The following is a 21,031-nucleotide window of genomic DNA, read 5'->3' on the forward strand; positions in this document are numbered from 1 at the left end:
TAGAGACAGGCTTTGAATCTGAAAATAATCTTACATAATATATAACATTGTAAAACATAAGTTTTGTTACTTTCTGCGTTTTCTCGTCTGACTATTTGTGTCATATGGTTATTGTTTGTGTGGAGCTGGAGTGAGGCGGAGTTGGCTTCGTCCCCTTTTTTGAATTTTGTGTTTTTTTCCCTTGCCCTTTGAACGTACCATGGTGCCTTGCGTCAGTTTGTAACGAATTTGGTTCGACAGCACAGTTTAGGCGCCATTTACAAGTTGGAGTTTTCAGGTAGGAGAGCGACTCGGAATGACACGGGGCAAAATTTTGTGGATTATATTTGTCAAATTTTGGATTAACGAATACTTTTTCGAAATCGTGTTTTAGGTCAGAACGGAATACTCTTGACAGACCGTGCATATATTGTGGAAGGTGCATTCAAACATTTTAGCTGTGAGTAAGTTAGCTAATGACTGGGTTCCGTCTATTTGCTGAAGTGCAGAACGTTAACGTTATACTGTTAACGTTAGTTTCAAACCAGACTTAACATTAACAACACGTTAACTTGAGTTTTAACATTAGCTACAGTGGAACACGTAGCTACTGACCAACGCTAACAATACCCTGGAGTTTAACAAGAGTTGATCGCTTGTTTTCTTTGTATTACATTTAACGCAAAATGTGCCTTTTCGTTGACACACACCCCTAACGTTAACTTCTACGAGTGTCTAAGCTAACGGTAATGTTAATGTTGCAGATGGCTGCTAAACCTTGAGCTACAATACCTTTGTCTGGTTAGCGTCAACTAATTTAGCTTTAGTCAACGTTATTCGGGCAAATGTTGTTATCAACCCTTTCAATTCCAATAACTTTTGAGTAACGTTAACGTTACCGTGTTGCGTTAACGTCACGGATCCACTACGCAGACATCTCTGCTAGTCAAAGTTAGCCAATAACTTACGTTAGCTTTGCTGCGTTATTTCATATCACATAGTTAGCTAACGTTACAGCTGGTACTTAGCTAGTAAGGTGAAAATAGCGCAGTAACGTGGCAAAGTTAACTCTAACGTTACGTTTTTTTTTTTTTGTTTTTGTTTTTTAATCAAGCTAGCGTTTCTCATGTAACGTTACTTTAGCAGATGTATGTTACCTGTAGTTATAACGTCACCGTTACGTTAACGTTACATTCGTAGCTGTGGGGATTAAAGTTAATATTGAGACCTCGTTCCATTTAGCTAGGACGTTGTCTTTGCCATAGGCCAGAGAGCCTGTTTAGCTGCGTATATTCAGTAATAACCGTATAACATAGACTAGACTAAGAGCTATGGGGAGAGAATTTAGCTTTTTGCATATGAGCTAAATTTGATTTCCAGTTAGCGTTACGTTAACAGTTTTCCCATCATTGCAAGGGTCATTAACCGTCCAACTTTGTGACGCGCAAATCAAATGCCGTTACCTCGATGCAGAGGGGTACTAAAACGACTCTGTCACAGGAGGAGGCCATTCATTTTTACTGTTGTTTGGGTTTGGTGTTAGAATAGCATCTAATTTGCTACAATCATGACGCAGACCGACAGCCTTTTTTAATAACTCGCTCTTTTCGGGCCACAAACTAAATTGCTTTTAATGTTGTTACTTTATCTATTGTTATAAAACAACAACTATGTTTTCATATGAAGAAAAAAAAAAACAGTTAGATGGGCGGCAGTGGGATCTGACTGGTAATGATTAAAGCCTGACAACGGTAGCTGCGTGTGACCGATTAAAAGTGGAGTTAGGAGATTGACAGGCACAAAAACCACTCATGGATATTTCGTTTTACCAATGACCCCTTCAGATTTCAAATAATGCCATCTAAAACTGCAAAGAGCTCAACTGCCAAGCCAAGAGGGAAAGGGTCGCAGCCTCGGGATGACTCCGAAGACGAGCTGGATGTACCCCCTCAAGAAACCAACTCCAATGGCCAAGAGGAGGCACCGCCGACAACTGGCAAGTAACAAAGGGTGTTTTGGTGTCTGTGAATCTAAATAACTTGTGTTCACTCAATTGCGTTGCGTGTATAGCCGTACTGGTAGTGGCCAATTGCCACAGTTGTGAAGCTCCTTTTTCTTACTTAAATCTCAACACGTAGCTAGCTAGTTAGAATGGCTGATATATTTTTTTTCTGAAGTGTCAGTCATCAATAAATGTCTTATGATTTTTGCGATGATTTTGATGTCGTCGAGTGTAGTTCTTCCCGGGATCTTCTCAGCAAACGAGGTAATTTATTTCGGATAATGAAGTGTTTATGTAGTAGATCAGAGTGTTTTTACGTTATTCTTATAACTTAATTTGTAGTTTGTATAATTATACGCGAAACCTAAGCTGCACATTGGTATTAAGTGATGTTTGTATTCTTTAGAACATGTTGAAATGCTTCACTGAGTGTCTGGCTGCAAGAATTTAATTTACAAACACCGACCCCTTAGCTTGTTGTGCTTGCTTGTGTGAGCACAATAGATTTTGGACAGGTCGCTGTGGCTTGGTGTGATGGCAACATAATCGGTTTAACGTTATACGTTATTATCACAAAACGAGATTTCCCCTGTCTGCGTTTTGACTACAGTTCAGCATGAGTGAAAATGTGACGTTGATGATCGAAATTTGCACTTCAGTTATTTAGTATCGACGAAATGAATGTGGCGCATCTACTCTCGCGTATCAACGCTTCTCATGGAGAGCGTTTGTATCATAATGTGCGTTTGTTCATAAGCGGCCATGGTCCTTTTTTTTTTCCTCTTTTGGGTTGGCTCTTGTTTTCAGAACAAAGAAAAATAACGCCTGTCAACTTTCTCTGGAGTCGTTGTTTGACTGCTGTTGTAACTTGCTGCCTGTGTTTTGTTTGTTTTTTTCGCCCCTCCACCCCTCCCCCACGCACCACTGTCCCCCACCTGAAACGACTCGCACAGAGGAATAAAAGTTGTACTTTTTTTTTTCTGTGCCACAGATCCGTCTCTCGGGGAAGCTGCCGAGGCGGTTGATAATCGAAGTTTGGAGGAGATTCTCGGTAGCATCCCTCCACCCCCGCCCCCAGCAATGACCAATGAACCGGGCGCTCCTCGCCTGATGATAACACATTTAGTTAATCGCAATTTTAAATCTTATGCAGGCGAGCAGATTCTGGGGCCTTTTCACAAGGTACAGCCAAACATGGTTACAAATGTCAACTCTGCGTGGGAAATACTTTGTTACTATGTTGTGTTAAGCTCACAGATTTACCATCATATGTAGTGTTTATCAATTATTATTTTTTTCTTCTTTAATGTCATATTATGCAGCTGTACATGCTGCCTTGTGTAGCGGTAGACACTAAAAGTACAACATAATTAATGATACAACATTATAACATTTATTGAGTTAAAAATAATCCTTAAAAAAAAAAAAAAAAAAAAAGTCACACTCCTCCATTTTGATTTAGTAAGTGTATAATGAAAGGGGTAGTGATATAGTGATGTGCTCAGATTTCTCATAAATTATGACTTTCCTTAAACTTTGTCTTTTCACCTTTTTCTGCTCCTCTCATTATTCTGCAAATATAAGTATATTAAAGTAAATCTTAACTACACCCACTTGGAATACATTTGCTATCATAATCTTACTATGCTTAAATGTTACATAGCTTGTAATGTTATGACCTTTACATTATTTGTTTGTGGATGCAGTATATTTTTATATAATTTGATTTTCATTTTTTTAAATTTTTTATCTTCTCTCTCACCCTTCTCTCAGCGCTTTTCGTGCATCATTGGTCCAAATGGCAGTGGGAAGTCCAATGTGATAGATTCAATGCTGTTTGTGTTTGGATACAGAGCACAAAAGATCAGATCGAAAAAGCTCTCAGTACTGATTCACAGCTCTGATAAACATAAGGATGTGCAAAGCTGTACTGTGGAAGTGCATTTTCAAAAGATTATTGATAAGGTATATATATATAACTCTGTCACACAGATGCACATTACACTCACTCTGGCCTCTCCTAAATGTATAATTACACAGTCCGAATTGAAAGTGGTGATTAGAAATATTTCTCTACTGGATATATATTTTTCTTGAATTTTTAAATTATATTTTTTCCTCAGTGCTCATGAGATAATATTGCTACACAAAGATCACACTAGTGACTAAAGACAGACTCAAAGCAGTCATGAAAGTTACAACTAACGCCCACACATGCCATAGTCAATTCATAATGTGCTAGAATTAATACCACTATTTTTGAACAAATTTTAAATGTGCCATTTAGTGACTAGGCTCTACTCATTTGATTGTACTGTAAAAAGTCAATAAAAGTGGTGTTTTAATTGAGAGACAAATGTATTGTTTTGCATTAGTTCACAAATTACTCTGACAACTGAGTGTAGTATAAAGAATTGGAGTTAAACATGTTTCTATGTTTGATCTGTCACAGGGGGTGTAAGTTTTGCCTTGACCATTGTTAAATATTTCTATTTTCTTTCTGTAAGGTTCAGGAGTTCACAGTAAATTAAAATCTAGTTGATAAACTAATGCCGGCCTTACAATCTGCCATTTCTGAAACATTTTTTTTTTCTTTTCTTTTTTTTAAGAAGTGGTGTAGACAATTTAGATTATTAGACTGTTTTTTAAAATGAATACATGCTTAGGCCAATTGCCTACCTTTTTTAGAATGCATTTATAATCTCATCATCTTGTCTACCATGTTTTTTTAAAATTGTGTAAATTTAGCATGGTAGAATACACTGCAATATTGATATGGTTTATTTACATGTTGGTGTAGCTGGCCTAGATCTGTTGTGTGCTTTTTAAACGGTCCTTTTTCTTAATTGTTTTAAATGTGCAGTGTTTTTCTCTAACCACTCCCAGTGGATTTGTCAGTATTGTGAGTATTATCATTTGATGTGTAGAGCTGTTTTAGAGTTTCTCCTGAACTGTTCTGCACTAAGCTGCTCTGTGTCTTCTGCCCCTCCCCCCCTCTGAGCCAGGAAGGAGATGACTACGAAGTCATCCCCAACAGCAAGTTCTATGTTGCCAGGACTGCCAACAAAGACAATTCCTCAGCCTACCATATCAATGCCAAGAAAGCCACATTCAAAGAAGTGGGGGCTTTACTCCGAAGCCATGGTATTGACCTAGACCACAACAGATTTCTGATCTTACAGGTAATTGTAATTTTTTTATGTAATTTCCTTTTCCATTTCTAACCCTGCTTTTTTTTTTTTTTATCCCTGCTGTGGCCGTCACATTCTGTCAGAGATTTCCTGCTCTTCGCTCTCTGCCCATTTCCCAGTCCTCTTGAGTCAAATGTTTCATGGCCTTAAAGCCATGCCTGTCTGTGGGAATAACCTGTTGCACTGGAATTGGAAAAAAAAAGGAGAGGATATGCCCTCTGCCAGCCCTTAGACTGCTATAGCAGCGCATCATGGTTTGAAACAATGTGGAAAAGGTGCGAACCATTATTTGCTGCTTTAGAATTTTAAGGAAAAAAAATACAATTTTACCCATACACGGACCTGGATGTGAGTGGCTGTAGTTGAGTAACAAACTCAGACTTTGTAGTGAGAAACTTAGTTTTATGGGGTTGACCCTCCAGTGGGGACAGGTTGACCTCCCTACCCCTCCCTTTCCCATGTACCTGCCACGCTTTAGCAGCACGTAAATATTGGCGTGTGAGAATAGACCCCAACCCCAATATTGGCAGTGCTGCTTCAGGGTGGCTGGATCAAACACCCTCCATAACCATGGCTTTAATATTGGTTCAACATTTTGTTCCTTTTTTACCTCCACTGTGAATGTAATGCATCTTTTATATTTTTAAATATTTTTTTTTCTGTATGATTTTTTTTATTATTATTTTTTTATTCTACTTTCTTTTCTTTTAGCATTGTGTTGCACAGAGTTTGCACCAGTTCACTAGTTACACTACCCATTCTGATTGTATTACATGTGTACCCTACCCATTATTATGGATTCACCCATGGCTTTATGGGGTGATGACACAGGTCAGAGCAAAACAAAGTGTGTGTGTGTGTGTGTGTGTGTGTGTGTGTGTGTGTGTGTGTGTGAGAGATAGATTGTGTGTGTGTGTGTGTGTGTGTGTGTGTGAGAGATAGATTGTGTGTGTGTGTGTGTGTGTGTGTGTGAGAGATAGTGTGTGTGTGTGTGTAAGAGAGAGAGATAGTTTGTGTGTGTGTGTGAGAGAGAGAGATAGTTTGTGTGTGAGAGAGAGAGATAGTTTGTGTGTGTGTGTGTGTGTGTGTGTGTGTGAGAGATAGTTTGTGTGTGTGTGTGTGTGTGTGTGAGAGATAGTTTGTGTGTGTGTGTGAGAGATAGATTGTGTGTGTGTGTGTGAGAGATTGTGTGTGTGTGTGTGTGTGTGTGTGTGTGTGAGAGAGATAGTTTGTGTGTGTGTGTGTGTGTGAGAGAGAGAGAGAGATAGTTTGTGTGTGTGTGTGTGTGTGTGTGTGTGAGAGAGAGAGAGAGATAGTTTGTGTGTGAGAGAGAGATAGTTTGTGTGTGTGTGAAAGAGAGAGAGAGAGAGTTTGTGAGTTTGTTTGTGTGTGTGTGTGTGTGTGATAGTTTGTTTGTTTGTGTGTGTGTGAGTGTGAGAGAGAGAGAGTGTGTGTGTGTGTGTGATGGCTGTATGGGAAGAGGCTTTAGCTTTTCTCCAAGGTCACATTTCCAGGCTTCTAGCTAAGGGGAAGCTGTCTATTTTGTGCATCGGTTAGAGCAGAGGATGATGTGGGATCTCCCCTACCTCTACTGGCTTCTCCTTTCATACATTCAACTCATATGTGAGGTTCCTTTTGTCCCAACATATAAATGAAACATACATTGGGACTTAGATCTATAGCTGTAGTTAATTTGTGTTTAACATGACATTTATTTTGTAGGAATATTGTTACTCTGAGCCAGCCTACCTCAAAAAATAAATAAATAAAAATGTTCAGACAAATACAAATTATACTGGAGAGTTCTAACTTGGGGCCAAGTAGTATACAAGTAGTAGTCTTTAAACTTTACATAATCAAAGCATCAAAAACATTTGTTTTTAATCACTTTAATTTTGATAATTATCATTTTAAGACAAGCTGTGTAATGGCCAGTGACTGTTGGTGGGGTAGTGACTTCAAGTGTTCTGAAGTCTGTTTAACATGTCTGTGATAACACTATCCTCTCAATCATATCTATTATTTTTGAAGAATGAGTGCAGTATTTTAATTAATTCTGTTTTTTTGTTTAGAATTGATTTAACTGTTTGTTTAGTGTAACACTGGTGGTTATTCTTACATTCTCTGAGTGGGAAAAGCCATTAGGTTCTCAAAGGGAACCTCTAGAAATATTTTTCTGTACACTGGACATGACTGTGTGTGTGTGTGTGTAGCAGATCAGCTTTATTTTTATGTTCAGAGTGATGAATTCAATTGACCACATATCTTAAGTAAGTGGACTTTTTTTATTATTTTTTTTATTATATAATTATAAGTGTTTTATGAGAACTTTTAGCTCTATGTTTTCAGTGAATGATTGCATGCATGTCTTTGTCCATGTGTTGTTCTGGACTGCACTTAGGGTGAGGTGGAGCAGATTGCCATGATGAAGCCTAAAGGCCAAACAGAGCATGATGAGGGCATGCTGGAGTACATGGAGGACATTATAGGCTCCTGCCGCCTCAAGGAGCCCATCCTAACCCTGGCCCGCCGCATTGAGCTACTCAATGAGCAGAGGGGAGAGAAGGTGACATACACTTATACACTTTCTGCTCATAGTCGTAAGCTAACCAACTTTCCTTCCTGTGTCCTGACTTCATATGCTGAGCATTTATACAGTAGAGGTTAGAGTTTGAAGAGGCTTTTTTTGTATGTGCAATGCATGTGTTTGGCAGCTTTTGACGCACATATCTGAGGTGAAAATAATACATTTTTATAGTTGTATAACTGTAAGGTATGTAAGATAAGTTGGTACTCGGCTGGGCCAACTGCGCAGACATGATTCAGGGTTTTTCATAGAAAACATTTTGTTCACACATTTACTTACTGAAGATTGTGCTATCTTAGTATGATGACACATTTCTTTTTTATTTCTTTTTTTATTCCATTGTAGCTTTTAATTAAAAATTCTACATTGCACAGAATAATGTAAATGCTGTAAAACATTTATTTTAACATGTCACTAATGCATATAGTTTATGTCTAGAAATGTTATTAAAGTTACTGCAATATGTTCACTGCCCTAGCTAAACCGAGTAAAGCTAGTGGAAAAGGAGAAGAATGCTTTGGAGGGAGAAAAGAACAAAGCTGTGCAGTTCCTCACCCTGGAGAATGACATCTTCAAGCACAAGAGTCAGCTCTGGCAATATTATGTGTGAGTGCACCAGTACCATCTCTCCAGTCTGTACAAGACAAACCATATAATCTCAATACATTACAATGTAGACCGACCAGTAGCATAGAAAAGAGAAAATCCATTGAATGCATTGCAATGTTATACTGTGTATTTCTAAACCTAACAGGTGCAGTGTGACCCTTCTCTAGTGTCAGATGCCAATATCTTTGTTTTATGTTTAAAACATTAAGTTTTACCTCACACTGTTTTTTCCTGATATCTCGTTGCCATTAGTCATGATCTGCAGAAGCGTACGGTTGATAAAGGACAGGAGAAGCAGAAGATCTTGGAGGACACCAAGGAACTCACTGAGAAAAATGAAAAGATATCACAGGAGACAGAGAAAATGAACCAAGAGCTCAAAAATGTGGAGAAGTAAGGCACTTTTTTGTCCTCCTTCCCCCCCCCAACTAACTAATGTAACGTGCTTAGGTTACAAACGTTTTTAGAAGGTTACTAGTTTTTCTACACAATTTTGTGGTTGTCTTTTGCCCTAAACTGATTTTTGTTTAGAGGCAAAATTCCAGTTCAGGTCTAGAAAAGTACAACTGTAATTTATATGTACTAAAATTTGATAGTTCCACAAATGTTTGCCAAAAAGTATAGAAAAGTGTTGTTCCCTTGCAAAAAATAAAATGGTATAAACTTGATGTTGTTCTAACCAGCCAGAAATTTATACATTTTTGGCTTTGATAGATTATTTTTAAAACTGATAAAACTGGCTGAGCTTTACTATGAAGAGTTTACTGTGTTGGGCCTATTACTATTTGTGATGTACACGTTGTTTTGCATATTTTCTGTATTCTGTTCAGTTGATTTTTCCATGATTGAGTGTACTCAGTAAAAATGCGGTTCCTTCACCAGAAAACAAAATAAGCTCAGCAAGTACATTGAGACACAGAAGGAGAAGTTCACCCAGCTGGACCTGCAGGATGTTGAAGTGCGTGAGAAGATTAAACACTCCAAGAGCAAGAACAAGAAACTGCAGAAGCAACTGGAAAAGGACAAAGAAAAGGTGCGTAGGCCTTCAAATTGTGGTCCACTATTACACACCGTTGAATCACTTCATTTAACTTGGTGTCACTGTTTGCTTCTCTGCAGTAGTTGTGATTATTTCACTCCCACACTATCACAGTAGGCATTCTCAGTGTTTGGAGGCACACAGGTCACATCATTTGTCAGGAGAGCATTATTGTAGCCATTTTCCCAAAAATGTACAATCTATATCCATTAACAAATACAGGGTTGCACTAAGTCAAGACAAGCTAGCACCAGTGTTACTCTGTTTATTTTGTCCCGTGGCCAAGAAAGAAACATGGGCACTAAAAATACAATTTCCGTTGCTTATAAAAGACACAAGGGTTGTTGTTTTGAGGGCTAGGGAAAAAGACATTTGTCAAGGCTTTAAAGAAACCTAAATGAATTGCAGAGTTCAAGAACATTTTTAACACATGTTAAATTTGAATCAAATTTACTAGAATCACTCATTTCACAGGTTCCCGTTTTACAGTTGTCAACACAACACGGCACTGTTTCTGTTTTTTAAGTATGGCTCATTTCATTATGTTTATGTTATGGATACATCTGATACATATCCTAGAGATACATTTTGTGAAAATTAAAATAATATAAATTTGTGTCAAAAATATAACAGTTAGTGTAGCTTTATAAACAAAAGGCCTGGCTGCTGGAAGAGTTATAGTTTCCAAAGAAATGTAACTTGACATCATTCTGCATGATAGCTACAGCGACACAAATCAAGACTAAGTAGAGTGAAATTTGCGTTCATACAAAAAAAATGTGAATATTGCTAGCAGATATTGGTCTTGGACATGATGCCCTATGTGACCGAAAATAATATAATAGTCTCAGTTGCAAAAGTGTGTATAGACTTTGGTTCAATCTTTCATTTATTTTTTTGTTACCTTGGGCAATGAGAAATCTGTGTATATCTTCTAGATGAATTGACATTATGCTTACAAAAAATAAATCCTGTATAAAATTGTAAATCAAATTTAATGGCAGGAAGGGCTATTTGTTCAAAAACTAGCCACTAGGGGGCTGTGAAGTAACACAAGTTGATGTTAGTGTGTGCCTATTGATAGACCTCGTGCTCTGTTTCACTATTAATGATGTTCCTGTTTCTTAGACTAATGTTTCTCTAACTTGCACACTTAGTGAAACATTTTCCCCGTAACTGTAGCTATAGCTTCTCTTCTCCCTCTCTGCTCTAAAACTCTATCTGTTCCACCTACAATGGCTGTGCTCTGGAAACGTGTTGGTCAGAGGGGGGGCTGGGCAGAGGCAGGCAGACCTCTGGGGAGCAGTGTTCTGCTGTGTGGTAGTCAACTATGGCCTGGCTTGTGTAACACTCCCAGCAGCCACATTCACATTTCACCCGCAGTTAACCCTACAAAACATAGACTATATACACACACACCACTCCTTGCCTTGTTTCAGCCCTGCCAAGCGGGAGACTGTTGTGCCAGTCTTAACCAGGGCTTGCTCAGTGCTGAATGTGTGTTTAGAGTTGATTACAGTTGTGTGTTTTGGCCTGCTTCTGAATGTTTAGCACAGTTGCCTGTAACTGACACTGGCAGAAAGCTCATTCAATTCATTTACTTTATACCTCTTGTCTCCTGAAGTCTTCACTGATCCCTTAATCTCATCATCTAATGTAAGAGGTAAAGGGCTATTACTCTGTGGTTGGTTGAAGTGTGTATTGGTGAATTATGTCCTCAAGTTGAACCTAGACAAGTGTAGCCACTGTTGCTTAGAATCCAGACTCGGACACATCTCATCTGTTTTTGTATGTTCTCCTGTCTGGCTCATCTTTCAGCTGGAGGAAGTGCGCGGTGTACCAGCCAGCAGTGAAAAGGCCATCTCTGAGGCAACAGCTTGCAAGGAAGAGCTGGAGAAGCAGAAGGTGAAAGAAGAGAAAAAACTTGAGGAGGTGATGGAGAGTCTGAAGGAAGAGACCAGCGGCTTGCAGCAGGACAAAGAGGTGTGTGTATAAATCTTGGTGTTAGGTTTGTTTTGTTTTTTTTGGGCATACTTTGTTTAGATTTTTTTTGCATTGTTTTCTGTAAAGTCTCTTTGTCTTCCAACCTTACCTCTCCTCTTTTTGTGTTCTCCAGACCAAAGAGAAAGAGCTGATGGAGCTCAGCAAGGCTGTAAATGAGACCCGTTCTCGTATGGACCTGGCTCAGTCGGAGCTTGACATCTACCTTAGCCGCCACAACACAGCTCTGATGCAGCTCAACACAGCCAAGCAGACACTTCAGACAACCTCTGACACGCTGCGTGAGCGCCGTGCCGCCATCAAAGACCTGGAAGTCAAAATACCCCAGAAAGAACAGGAGCTCAAAAAGGTAAAGCCGACATCAATCTTGTGGTGTAGATGGCTTTTTGTTTAGGCAGCATTTGCACGTGACGTCTTGTGTTGAAACCATTACACATCCAGCTGTGCAAACTACATCTGCTGACAATTTCTGTCCAGCGGATGGCGTAACCTGTGTAAGCTTCTCCTTGAATTGCTCCTCTCCTTTTCTTTGCAGGACGAGGCAGCATTGGAGCAGCTGATGAAGATGGATAATGAGACTAGGGAAGTGGTGAGGGAAATAAGGCAGAAGGTGGATGAAGCCAAAAGCTCTCTGTCCTCTAACCGCAGTCGAGGAAGGGTCCTGGATGCCCTCATGCAGCAGAAGAAGAGTGGCAGAATCCCTGGCATCTTTGGAAGATTGGTAAAACGCTGTTATAACAAATTAATACAGAGTTGCACAGCAACAATATCATTTATGGTCATCATCTAGCTACTGTGATCACAACAACTTGAGTCTCATCATTGCTATATTAACATCAACCCCGCTTTACCAATTTATTTCATTGTGTTTGTATTTCTAAGCATTCAATGTCTGTAATTAAAAACCAAAGCAAAAGTATATAGTAGTTGTATTACAAATTATTGTTTGTGCTTGTAGGGAGACCTTGGAGCCATAGATGAAAAGTATGATGTGGCCATTTCCTCTAGTTGTGGCGCTCTGGACAACATCGTGGTGGATACCATTGACACAGCTCAGAAATGTGTCATGTTCCTCAAAGAACAGAACATCGGGTTCGCGACCTTCATTGGTCTTGAAAAGGTAAAGATCATTAATCTTCCGGACCCTCAATCAACATTTGATTAGTCTCTTTAAGGATAGATTGGTTTAGCTTCTCTGTGAAATATCATACATGCTACACTCTAAGTACTGACTTCAGTAGCTGGTCAAGACAGTAGAGAAATTACAGTACAGAAATTATATTTTGTTACTGGCATTGTTTCTGGAAAAGACGTACATTTACTAAACTTTAAAACTATGTTGAGCTACTCCGATGGATAAGGAGATTAACACAAATGATCTCCTTATCTTGCTCCGCCTTCTCATTCCTCCTCACTTCCTTTGCTCAGATGAAGGTTTGGGAGAGGAACATGGCTCCCATTCGCACTCCAGAGGACAGCCCTCGTCTCTTTGACATGGTGCGTGTGAAAGATGAGAGTGTGCGACCAGCTTTCTACTTCGCCCTAAGGGACACTCTGGTGGCCCAGGACATGGAGCAGGCCACAAGGATGGCCTTCCAGAAAGACAAGCGCTGGCGAGTGGTCACCCTGAAGGGACAGATCATTGAGATGGCTGGTGGGTGGCCCACTTTTTCTGTCAAAACTTTACCTGGCTAATCTTTTTCCTCGAGCTTGCATACGTATGGCTCTCTCAGTGAAGATAATGCATTCTGTTTTTACGAACCGGATTTTAATTTAATTTGTTTTATAAATCTCCCTGTGGTCTGGTATGTGCTTCACAGGAACCATGACTGGAGGAGGAAGAGCATTGAAGGGCAGGATGGGCTCCTCTATTGGCACAGAGGTCTCCCAGGAGGAGGTGAGTGTTTTTCAGAAGTCTTAGAGTAGGAAATTGGTCCTAACTGGCATGACTTTTAAAGCGATATGTATTTGGTGCTACTTTTAACTCCACTTTGTCTAGAAAGGAAAATAATAATAAAAAAAATAATGCCACACTTTTTCATAGAAATGTATTAGATTCAAACTTCTTGTTACTCATTTTGTAACATGGCTACCTTTAAACTGTGCCTGCTTCGCAGAAATGGCAAAATCTGAACCATGAGAACAGATTGTGCAAATGCATTGCTTAATGTAATATCTATACCAAGGCATGCTCACATTTAACAGGACTTCTTATACAGTAACAACATAACAAATAGGCATAATGTCTAACACCACAACATGCAATACGAGAACTCAAAAAGCTAAATTTAATATTTTTATGTAAATTGTAAATTTCATCCTTCCTTAGAACTAGCTTTTAAAACAAGTGACACTCTTTTCTGTATTTAGTTTATTGTATCGTTAAGATAGAACTGTGATGTTATTCATCTCAAAGGAGACCTTATACTTCTTACTTTAAATGGGTAATGCAAGCTTCAGAAATGACTCCTAATTCCTGCTGTAAGATAGTAGTATTGAAGTTTTACCTAAAGCACGTTTCCCAGAAGTAATTCTGAGATACTGGATGAAAATGGACACTGCCATCACATAATCGCCACAGCAGGCCATTCGTGTATGAGACGTGATTATTATCGTGTGTTTTCTGCAGCTTGACCGTATGGAGAGCAAGCTGAATGAGAAAGTGTTGAAGCTGCAGGGCTGCCAAGAGAAAAGGCTGCAGCTAGAGGAGAACATCCAGCGCCTGCGACCAGAGCTCAGAGATATGAAGAACACCCTGGAAAAATACGCCAACAGCATGGCTGTACGGCAAATGCAAATATTCCTTTTCAATCACTGTGTTTCTATCTCACTCATTTGGTGTATTTCTGATCTAAATATGAACCCCCTACTATTTCTAGCCAACCATAAAATGTGACAGTATCAACTGTGTGACTGAGTATTTTCCTGCTTTCCTTACTTCAGAGTCTAGCTGATCAGGAGGCTCACTTGAAACTGCAGATCAAGGAACTGGAGGCCAATGTGCTGGCTGCTGCCCCAGACAAGGCCAAACAGAAACAGATGGAGAAGAGCCTGGATGCCTTCAAGAAAGGTAGGGTCCTTCTGTATAGAGAAATGTTATCCAGTTAATGTTTGATCTCATGTTAGACCTTATGGAAAATAATGACACTCCACATAATCACATGGTGTCCAAATGGTCATATTGAGTTATTGTTTTTAGTTTTAATGAGCCTACATGTTTACATGCCAGTTTAATTCATGAGACTGTCTCTCCCCCCTTTTAATCCCTATATATATATCTCATCACATTGAATGTCCAAAATGAATATTATCATTCTCTCTTATTCCTTTCTCCCTGTTCTGTCCCTTCATAACTCTTTCAGACTATGATGCTGCGTCCAGTAAGGCTGGCAAGGTGGAAAATGAGGTGAAAAGGCTCCACAACCTGATTGTAGACATCAATAGCCACAAGCTTAAGGCTCAGCAGGACAAGCTTGACAAGATTAACAAGGAGCTAGATGACTGCTCCTCCACCATAACCAAGGCCAAAGTGGCCATAAAGACTGCTGACCGGTGAGGAAATAATGCCTGTTTTACGCTCTGTATTTACATTTTTGCATTGTTCACACACACACACACACACACACACACACACACACACATACACACACACACACACACACATACTTTGTTTAAAGTCAGTGCATTTGTTGGTAAAGTGTCTGGTTTAACTGTATATGAATGTCTTAGTGTGAAAACTGTCCTAAAGTCACAAATTGATAAAGGAAAAAAAAAGATTTCTAAGGGGAATACTGTATTATGTTTATCTATCTAGGGGCAACGCCCCTTCTCTGGGTTCTAAGTGTTATTGAAGTCCACTTATCAGAGTCAGCAAGGAAGTAACTATTGTTATGCTTAATACTTAAGGAGACCAATATTTGTGTCAGGTCTGTGCATCACATATAAGTAGCATTAGCTTACAGGAACACTGACTGAACTCCTCTTCTTCCTATTGTTGTCATTGTTTCTCTGAGTTAATTAATGTTGTGGCTGTAGCAACTAAAAAATGCATCTAGTCATTAGTATCTGTAGCTGGAACATTTGGATTGATGGTGTGGGCAGACCAGCCTAGCAGTCTGATGTAGCAAGACGACACTGGTGGCAGCATGTGACATGTTTTGTTCGGCTTCCAGCCGATGAAGAACAAGGTGTAGCTTATAAACTGAGGCACACAGCTATGTGAAAGGTCTTCTTCCTTGATGTCAAATTCTGACTTAATGTATTTGAACTCACAGTGAGGAGGAGGAAACGGCTGCAGATGTTTCTTTTGTATATGTATGTCATGTAGACAAGATGGTTGCAACTTCAGCAGTCCCTCAATAACAATTTTGTTTTGCAAGACTAAACCTGACAGTTGTTTCTCACTCACGCATATATTAACCACTACCACTCTGACAGAATGTAATATCTGTGTCTTTTGCTCTCTGTGTCGCCTCTGCAGCAACCTGAAGAAGTGTGAGGAGAGTGTGAAGCGTGTGCAGGGTGAGCTGGAGGACATTGAGAAGTCATTGGCTGAGCTCACCGAACAACTGAAGAAACTGGAAGACGAGGCCGGCGAGGTCATGAAGGCCTGTCAGGAGGCTGAGGTTGGCACTTTTTAGTATCTTTGTTTTCTACAGATTTTCACAGAAAAATGCCCTGATATTTTATACCAATATATCCAAAAGTAGTAATTTCCTTCTCTAAAAAACAGTCCGTTTCATTTCAACTTTCAGTGGTTTATTGTAAACCTGGTCTTCTTGCCACGTCCATAGCCAGGACTGCATCTTGTAATTTGAAAATAAAGAGAAAAGTTGATGATTACAATTACCACAAAGGAATGAAAAATACAATAAACTGTTAAAATATAGTTTTGAAAAAAGATTTATTTATTTTTTTACCATTTTTAATCAAAATAAACACTTTAGAAATTCCACAAATCCTATTTACATCTTACCAAAGTGTTTCAAAGGTGTTGCTGTCCAGCTTTGCATGTGGGTATAATTGGTCATTGTGGACCATTTCTGGGTTTAGTAAAACATGTCTACTATCTCTCATGTCATTGATACTTAAGACCAACTGCACTTTCTTTTGCTCTGTGTGTAGAATAGTCACGTCTAAATTAAATTTTAACACTGGAATAAGCCGAGTACCACTGTTTTTTTTTTCTTGTCCTCCAGGCGGCACTTCCTGAGGTGCAGGAGCAGTATCAGGGGGTGTTGAAGGAGATAAAGGTCCTGCAGCAGCAGGAGCACGCCATGCAGGAGGAGTCCCTCAGCGTCCGGCTACGCATCGAACAGATCGAGACCACCATCACCGACTACAACAGCAAGATCAAACACTGGCAGAAAGAGGTGGCTGAGCGTGTGAATTCAAGCACAACTTGGGTTTTATTTTAGTAATTTAGGTCCTAGGTTTCATTGGTAATAACATTTATACTCACCAAAGTAGTAGTTGACAACTGGGAGCTCAGCGGCATTACTCAACATTGTTTAATGGTAAAATGTTCAGGATTTCAATAATGTCCTTTTTGTTTTTCTAAGTGAAGGCTGGTATTTAACCAGCATTTTTTAAAGTTATTGTTGGAATTTACAGATGGTTCTGTTCACATTGATGATCCATAGCAAATGTGTGAGTGAATGAGTTCTAATTGTGACTGTTGTGTCTTTTACGGAGTGTTAATTCATCTTGTTTATATTCTTCAGGCCACCAAGCTATCCCTTCATACCATTGAGGGCAATCCAGCAGAGGAACTTCCTGTTCTTACTTCTACCGAACTTGAAGAAATCGCCAGCCCTAACGTCATTATCAACCAGATCTCAACGTTGGAGACCAAGTGTGCTCAGATGAAGCCCAACCTCGGGGCCATCGCTGAGTATAAGAAGAAGGTATGCACGAATATGAACATCTCACCCTAGCAGGGGTTCACAAATGTTATGATTATTGAATCCCAAGTGGTTGTATTTCTTCAGTTTACAGCAAACGCACAAAAAGAGGCAAATTTCAAATTGTGATTGAAAGAAATTTCTTGAGTTTAAGGCTCTTAAAGCTGTAGTGCGTAGTTTCTGTCTCCCGCATGAGGAATTCTAAGTAATGACAACAATTCTGTCAGTGCAGCCACATGATACAAGCCTTCCGTGAACGCGCTCGAGTTTCTGCGCGCCAAAGTCGCCGGGCAACACCAATATTCTCAACATAGCCAAACTGAGAAATACAGAGAGTTTTGTTAAGCTGATAGTCTTAAAGCAACACCAAAGATTCCTTTGTACCTTAAAATAATGTTTCCAAAATTGTTTCAGTGGTTCATCAACTCGTAACAAGGTGAACGGCACTTCTGCATTCGCTTTGCAGCTCTCTACCGGCTATAACCGCACTATGCAAATTTGCCAGATTGAGTAGCGGATCTGTAGTTCGAATGAGACATAAGAAATGTACGACCACAGTAATGGACAACCTGTAGGGGGACCGAAAAGGAAAAGTGCTTTGGTGTTTTTCTTTAATTAGCTTTATATCAACTCATTTGGCAATCGCTTGAATGTAACAGATGTTCATTATTATAAAAAAAAGTTACGCACTAAAGCTTTAAAGGTCCCATGGCATGAAAATTTCACTTTGAGGTTATTTAACATTAATGTGCGTTCCCCCAGCCTGCCTATGGTCCCCCAGTGGCTAGAAATGGCGATAGGTGTAAACCGAGCCCTGGGTATCCTGCTCTGTCTTTGAGAAAATGAAAGCTCAGATGGACCGATCTGGAATCTGCTCCTTATGAGGTCATAAGGAGCAAGATTACCTCCCCTTTCTCTGCTTTGCCTGCCCAGAGAATTTGGCCCACCCATGAGAACGAGAGACGGCATGGCAGTTAGTCAAGCCCCCCCCCCCTTCCCCCCTCCCTTCCCCCCTCCTCCTCAATAGCATTTAAAGCTACAGACACAGAGATGGCACATCCTAAGTAAAGCTCATTGTGGGACTGGCTCTAGTGGCTGTAATTCTGCACCAAGGCTGAATTTCGGGAAAGAGACTTCAGATACAGTATTAGGGGACCACTAAGGTCTATATAAAAGAGACTTCAGATACAGTATTAGGGACCACTAAGGCCTATATAAAAGCATCCAAAAAGCAGCATGTCATAGGACCTTTAACTGAAAGAGTAAAAGTGAGAGGTGGTGAAAAAAGAATTATGGAATCCCGTGAAGGATTTATGAAAAAGGAAAGCCAGTTTCAACGTGTCGTGTGTGTGTGTGTGTGTGTGTGTGTGTGTGTGTGTGTGTGTGTGTGTGTGTGTGTGTGTGTGTGTGTGTGTGTGTGTGTGTGTGTGTGTGTGTGTGTGTGTGTGTGTGTGTGTGTGTGTGTGTGTGTGTGTGTGTGTGTTCAGGAGGAGCTGTACCTGCAGCGCGTGGCCGAGCTGGACGAGATCACTAACCAGAGGGACCAATTCAAACGCGGCTACGAGGACCTGCGCAAACAGCGCCTCAACGAGTTCATGACCGGATTCAACATGATCACAAACAAGCTGAAGGAAAACTACCAGATGCTCACACTGGGTGGTGATGCAGAGTTGGAGCTCGTGGACAGTTTAGATCCCTTCTCTGAGGGAATCATGTTCAGGTAGGTGGAGGAAAACAAAGTACCAAAGGCACATTTAGTCGCTACAAATCCTGTCCTTTTTGTTTGAGCTCTGATTTGCGGTCTCTCTCTCTAGTGTGCGTCCACCAAAGAAGAGCTGGAAAAAGATCTTCAACCTGTCAGGGGGGGAAAAGACCCTGAGCTCCTTGGCTCTGGTGTTTGCTCTGCACCACTACAAACCCACACCGCTCTACTTCATGGACGAGATAGACGCCGCTCTCGATTTTAAGAACGTCTCCATTGTGGCCTGTTACATTTATGTGAGTATGGACCTGTGTGTTGGGCAATGAGACAAGCTGCATGGTGAAGTTGTGGCTTAGGAATGTGTTGTGATACACAACTCAGGAGGGGTGCTGATTTATTATTAAGGAATTAAACATTTTAGCCAGTTAATCTGGAGCTAATCAGTGCTGTTGGCTAACACTGGAGAGTTCAGACAAATCACTTGTTTTTGAGAGTACAAAACCTTTAACTGTTTCCATTATTATTATTATTATTACACAAACTAGCTGTTTCCATTTGTTTGCATTTTTTTAATCCTACTTCTATGCTGCTTTGCTTCACCTTTTTAATATCTATCTCTGGTTGTTACTATTTCTGTTGTACTGATTAGGGCTGCAACTAACGATTATTTTAATAATCCATTAATCTGTCGATTATTTTTTCAATTAATCGATGAATCAGATAAAAAAACAAAAGCATCAACTCAATACATACTTGCATACAACTTGTTTTAGTTACTAGTTGTGTAAAGGTAAGTAACCCAAAGAGCAGATACAGACCACACACACACGGCGCCGAGTGGGGCTCTCCGATGCTCCGGACACAAACGAGCAGGCTTATGTGCCGGGGCTAAGCCCCAATGAGCCCCAGCCCAATTTAACCACCGGTTACGTCTCCTATGGTATTTCCTCTACCTCTGGTCTGCTCTTTTTTTTTTCGCTCTGCGCTCAACAATTTTTTTTTTGTTTTGTTTTTTATACTCAAACACATCTTATTGACTGGCGTAACAGTCGCGCGACACAACGAATCCATAATTAAATTCGTTGCCTTTTTTTTTTTTAAATAATCAAATTTAATCGGTTTGTTGTTGCAGCCTTAGTACTGATCTGATTGTTTTTCTTTGTCTTTACTTTGTAAAGTGCCTTTGAGTACCTTTTTTAAAGCGTTCTATAAAAATAAATGTATTATTTCTGTTGCTTTTGGGTAAATGTACACTTAACTCTTCAGTTTACAATTTGACAGCTCCTCTGCAGCAGTTGTGTAATAACTCGATTAGGACGAAAATGTAAAATCTGTTTGGATCAGTCATTTCTGTTCCTTTTCTCATCTCTGTGCAGGAGCAAACAAAGAACGCTCAGTTCATCATCATCTCCCTGAGGAACAACATGTTTGAGATCGCTGATCGTCTCATCGGCATCTACAAAACCCACAACACCACCAAGAGTGTGGGAATCAACCCCAAGACCATTGTGTTTAAAGAGCATGATGCCATCACTGCTTAAACCTCCGAGGGCTAGCTTTGGGCCTTTCCTTTCCCTTCTATACACGTGTACATATTTGTAATGTCTTTTTATTCTATCCTTTTATGATTAAATGCTGCTATTTTTTATTACTATCTGAAACAATAAATGTCTTCTGGCAAGATCTTTTTCTCCTTTTACACTCATGTGCATGAACATAACCATACAACTTTGTGAATATATTTTGTTAACAAAGTATTTAAGGTGTCTGTCAACACTTTCGTTGAATTCTTAATGTTTCAGTCAGGGCCCAAATGATTGATAACGGGGATAGGGATGCACAGATTGTGAGATTCTGGGCTGATACCCATGTTTAAAATAACAATTTGGTTGATACCAATGTTTTGTTGGTGTTAATTATTCCCCCTTTTGTGACGGAAATAAAATGATTAAAAAAAATAACTTTTCAAAGTCATTCATCCCTTATCTTACAATCTTTAACTCAGCACAAATTCAAAC

The 21,031-nt window shown here is 39.7% G+C and overlaps 1 protein-coding gene across 4 annotated transcripts; it reads left to right on the forward strand.

Annotated features, from left to right (window-relative positions):
- The first annotated feature begins 29 nt into the window (after positions 1–29).
- Positions 30–20,699, forward strand: smc4 (structural maintenance of chromosomes 4). Of its 4 annotated transcripts, none has more exons than XM_036001160.1 (24): positions 30–277; positions 1,824–1,975; positions 2,973–3,163; positions 3,755–3,946; positions 4,987–5,163; positions 7,574–7,738; positions 8,238–8,365; positions 8,621–8,761; positions 9,251–9,401; positions 11,226–11,390; positions 11,524–11,757; positions 11,944–12,129; positions 12,367–12,528; positions 12,837–13,062; positions 13,229–13,305; positions 14,038–14,190; positions 14,352–14,478; positions 14,771–14,960; positions 15,889–16,033; positions 16,607–16,780; positions 17,132–17,314; positions 18,799–19,031; positions 19,126–19,309; positions 20,390–20,554. In XM_036001160.1, exons 2-24 carry the CDS (start codon positions 1,834–1,836, stop codon positions 20,552–20,554), a joined length of 3,891 nt encoding a protein of 1,296 aa, XP_035857053.1. In that variant the 5' UTR covers positions 30–277; positions 1,824–1,833. The 4 variants fall into 4 exon arrangements, with proteins under 4 accessions (XP_035857053.1, XP_031156921.2, XP_035857052.1 ...); XM_031301061.2 differs by having other exon boundaries at positions 252–439; XM_036001159.1 differs by lacking the exon at positions 30–277 and having other exon boundaries at positions 1,834–1,975; positions 20,390–20,699.
- Positions 20,700–21,031: the final 332 nt, after the last annotated feature.

This window comes from Sander lucioperca, chromosome 5 (assembly GCF_008315115.2).
Source record: "Sander lucioperca isolate FBNREF2018 chromosome 5, SLUC_FBN_1.2, whole genome shotgun sequence".
Taxonomy (NCBI): Eukaryota; Metazoa; Chordata; class Actinopteri; order Perciformes; family Percidae; genus Sander; species Sander lucioperca.

What these genes read in the sequence shown, in the direction of transcription:
- smc4 (XM_036001160.1), top strand. Translation starts at nt 1,834, where the DNA reads ATGCCATCTAAAACTGCAAAGAGCTCAACTGCCAAGCCAAGAGGGAAA. An exon ending in TCAAACACTGGCAGAAAGAG is followed by an intron (nt 16,781 to 17,131) that starts GTGGCTGAGCGT and finishes TATATTCTTCAG; the next exon opens with GCCACCAAGCTATCCCTTCA. An exon ending in TCTGAGGGAATCATGTTCAG is followed by an intron (nt 19,032 to 19,125) that starts GTAGGTGGAGGA and finishes CTCTCTCTCTAG; the next exon opens with TGTGCGTCCACCAAAGAAGA.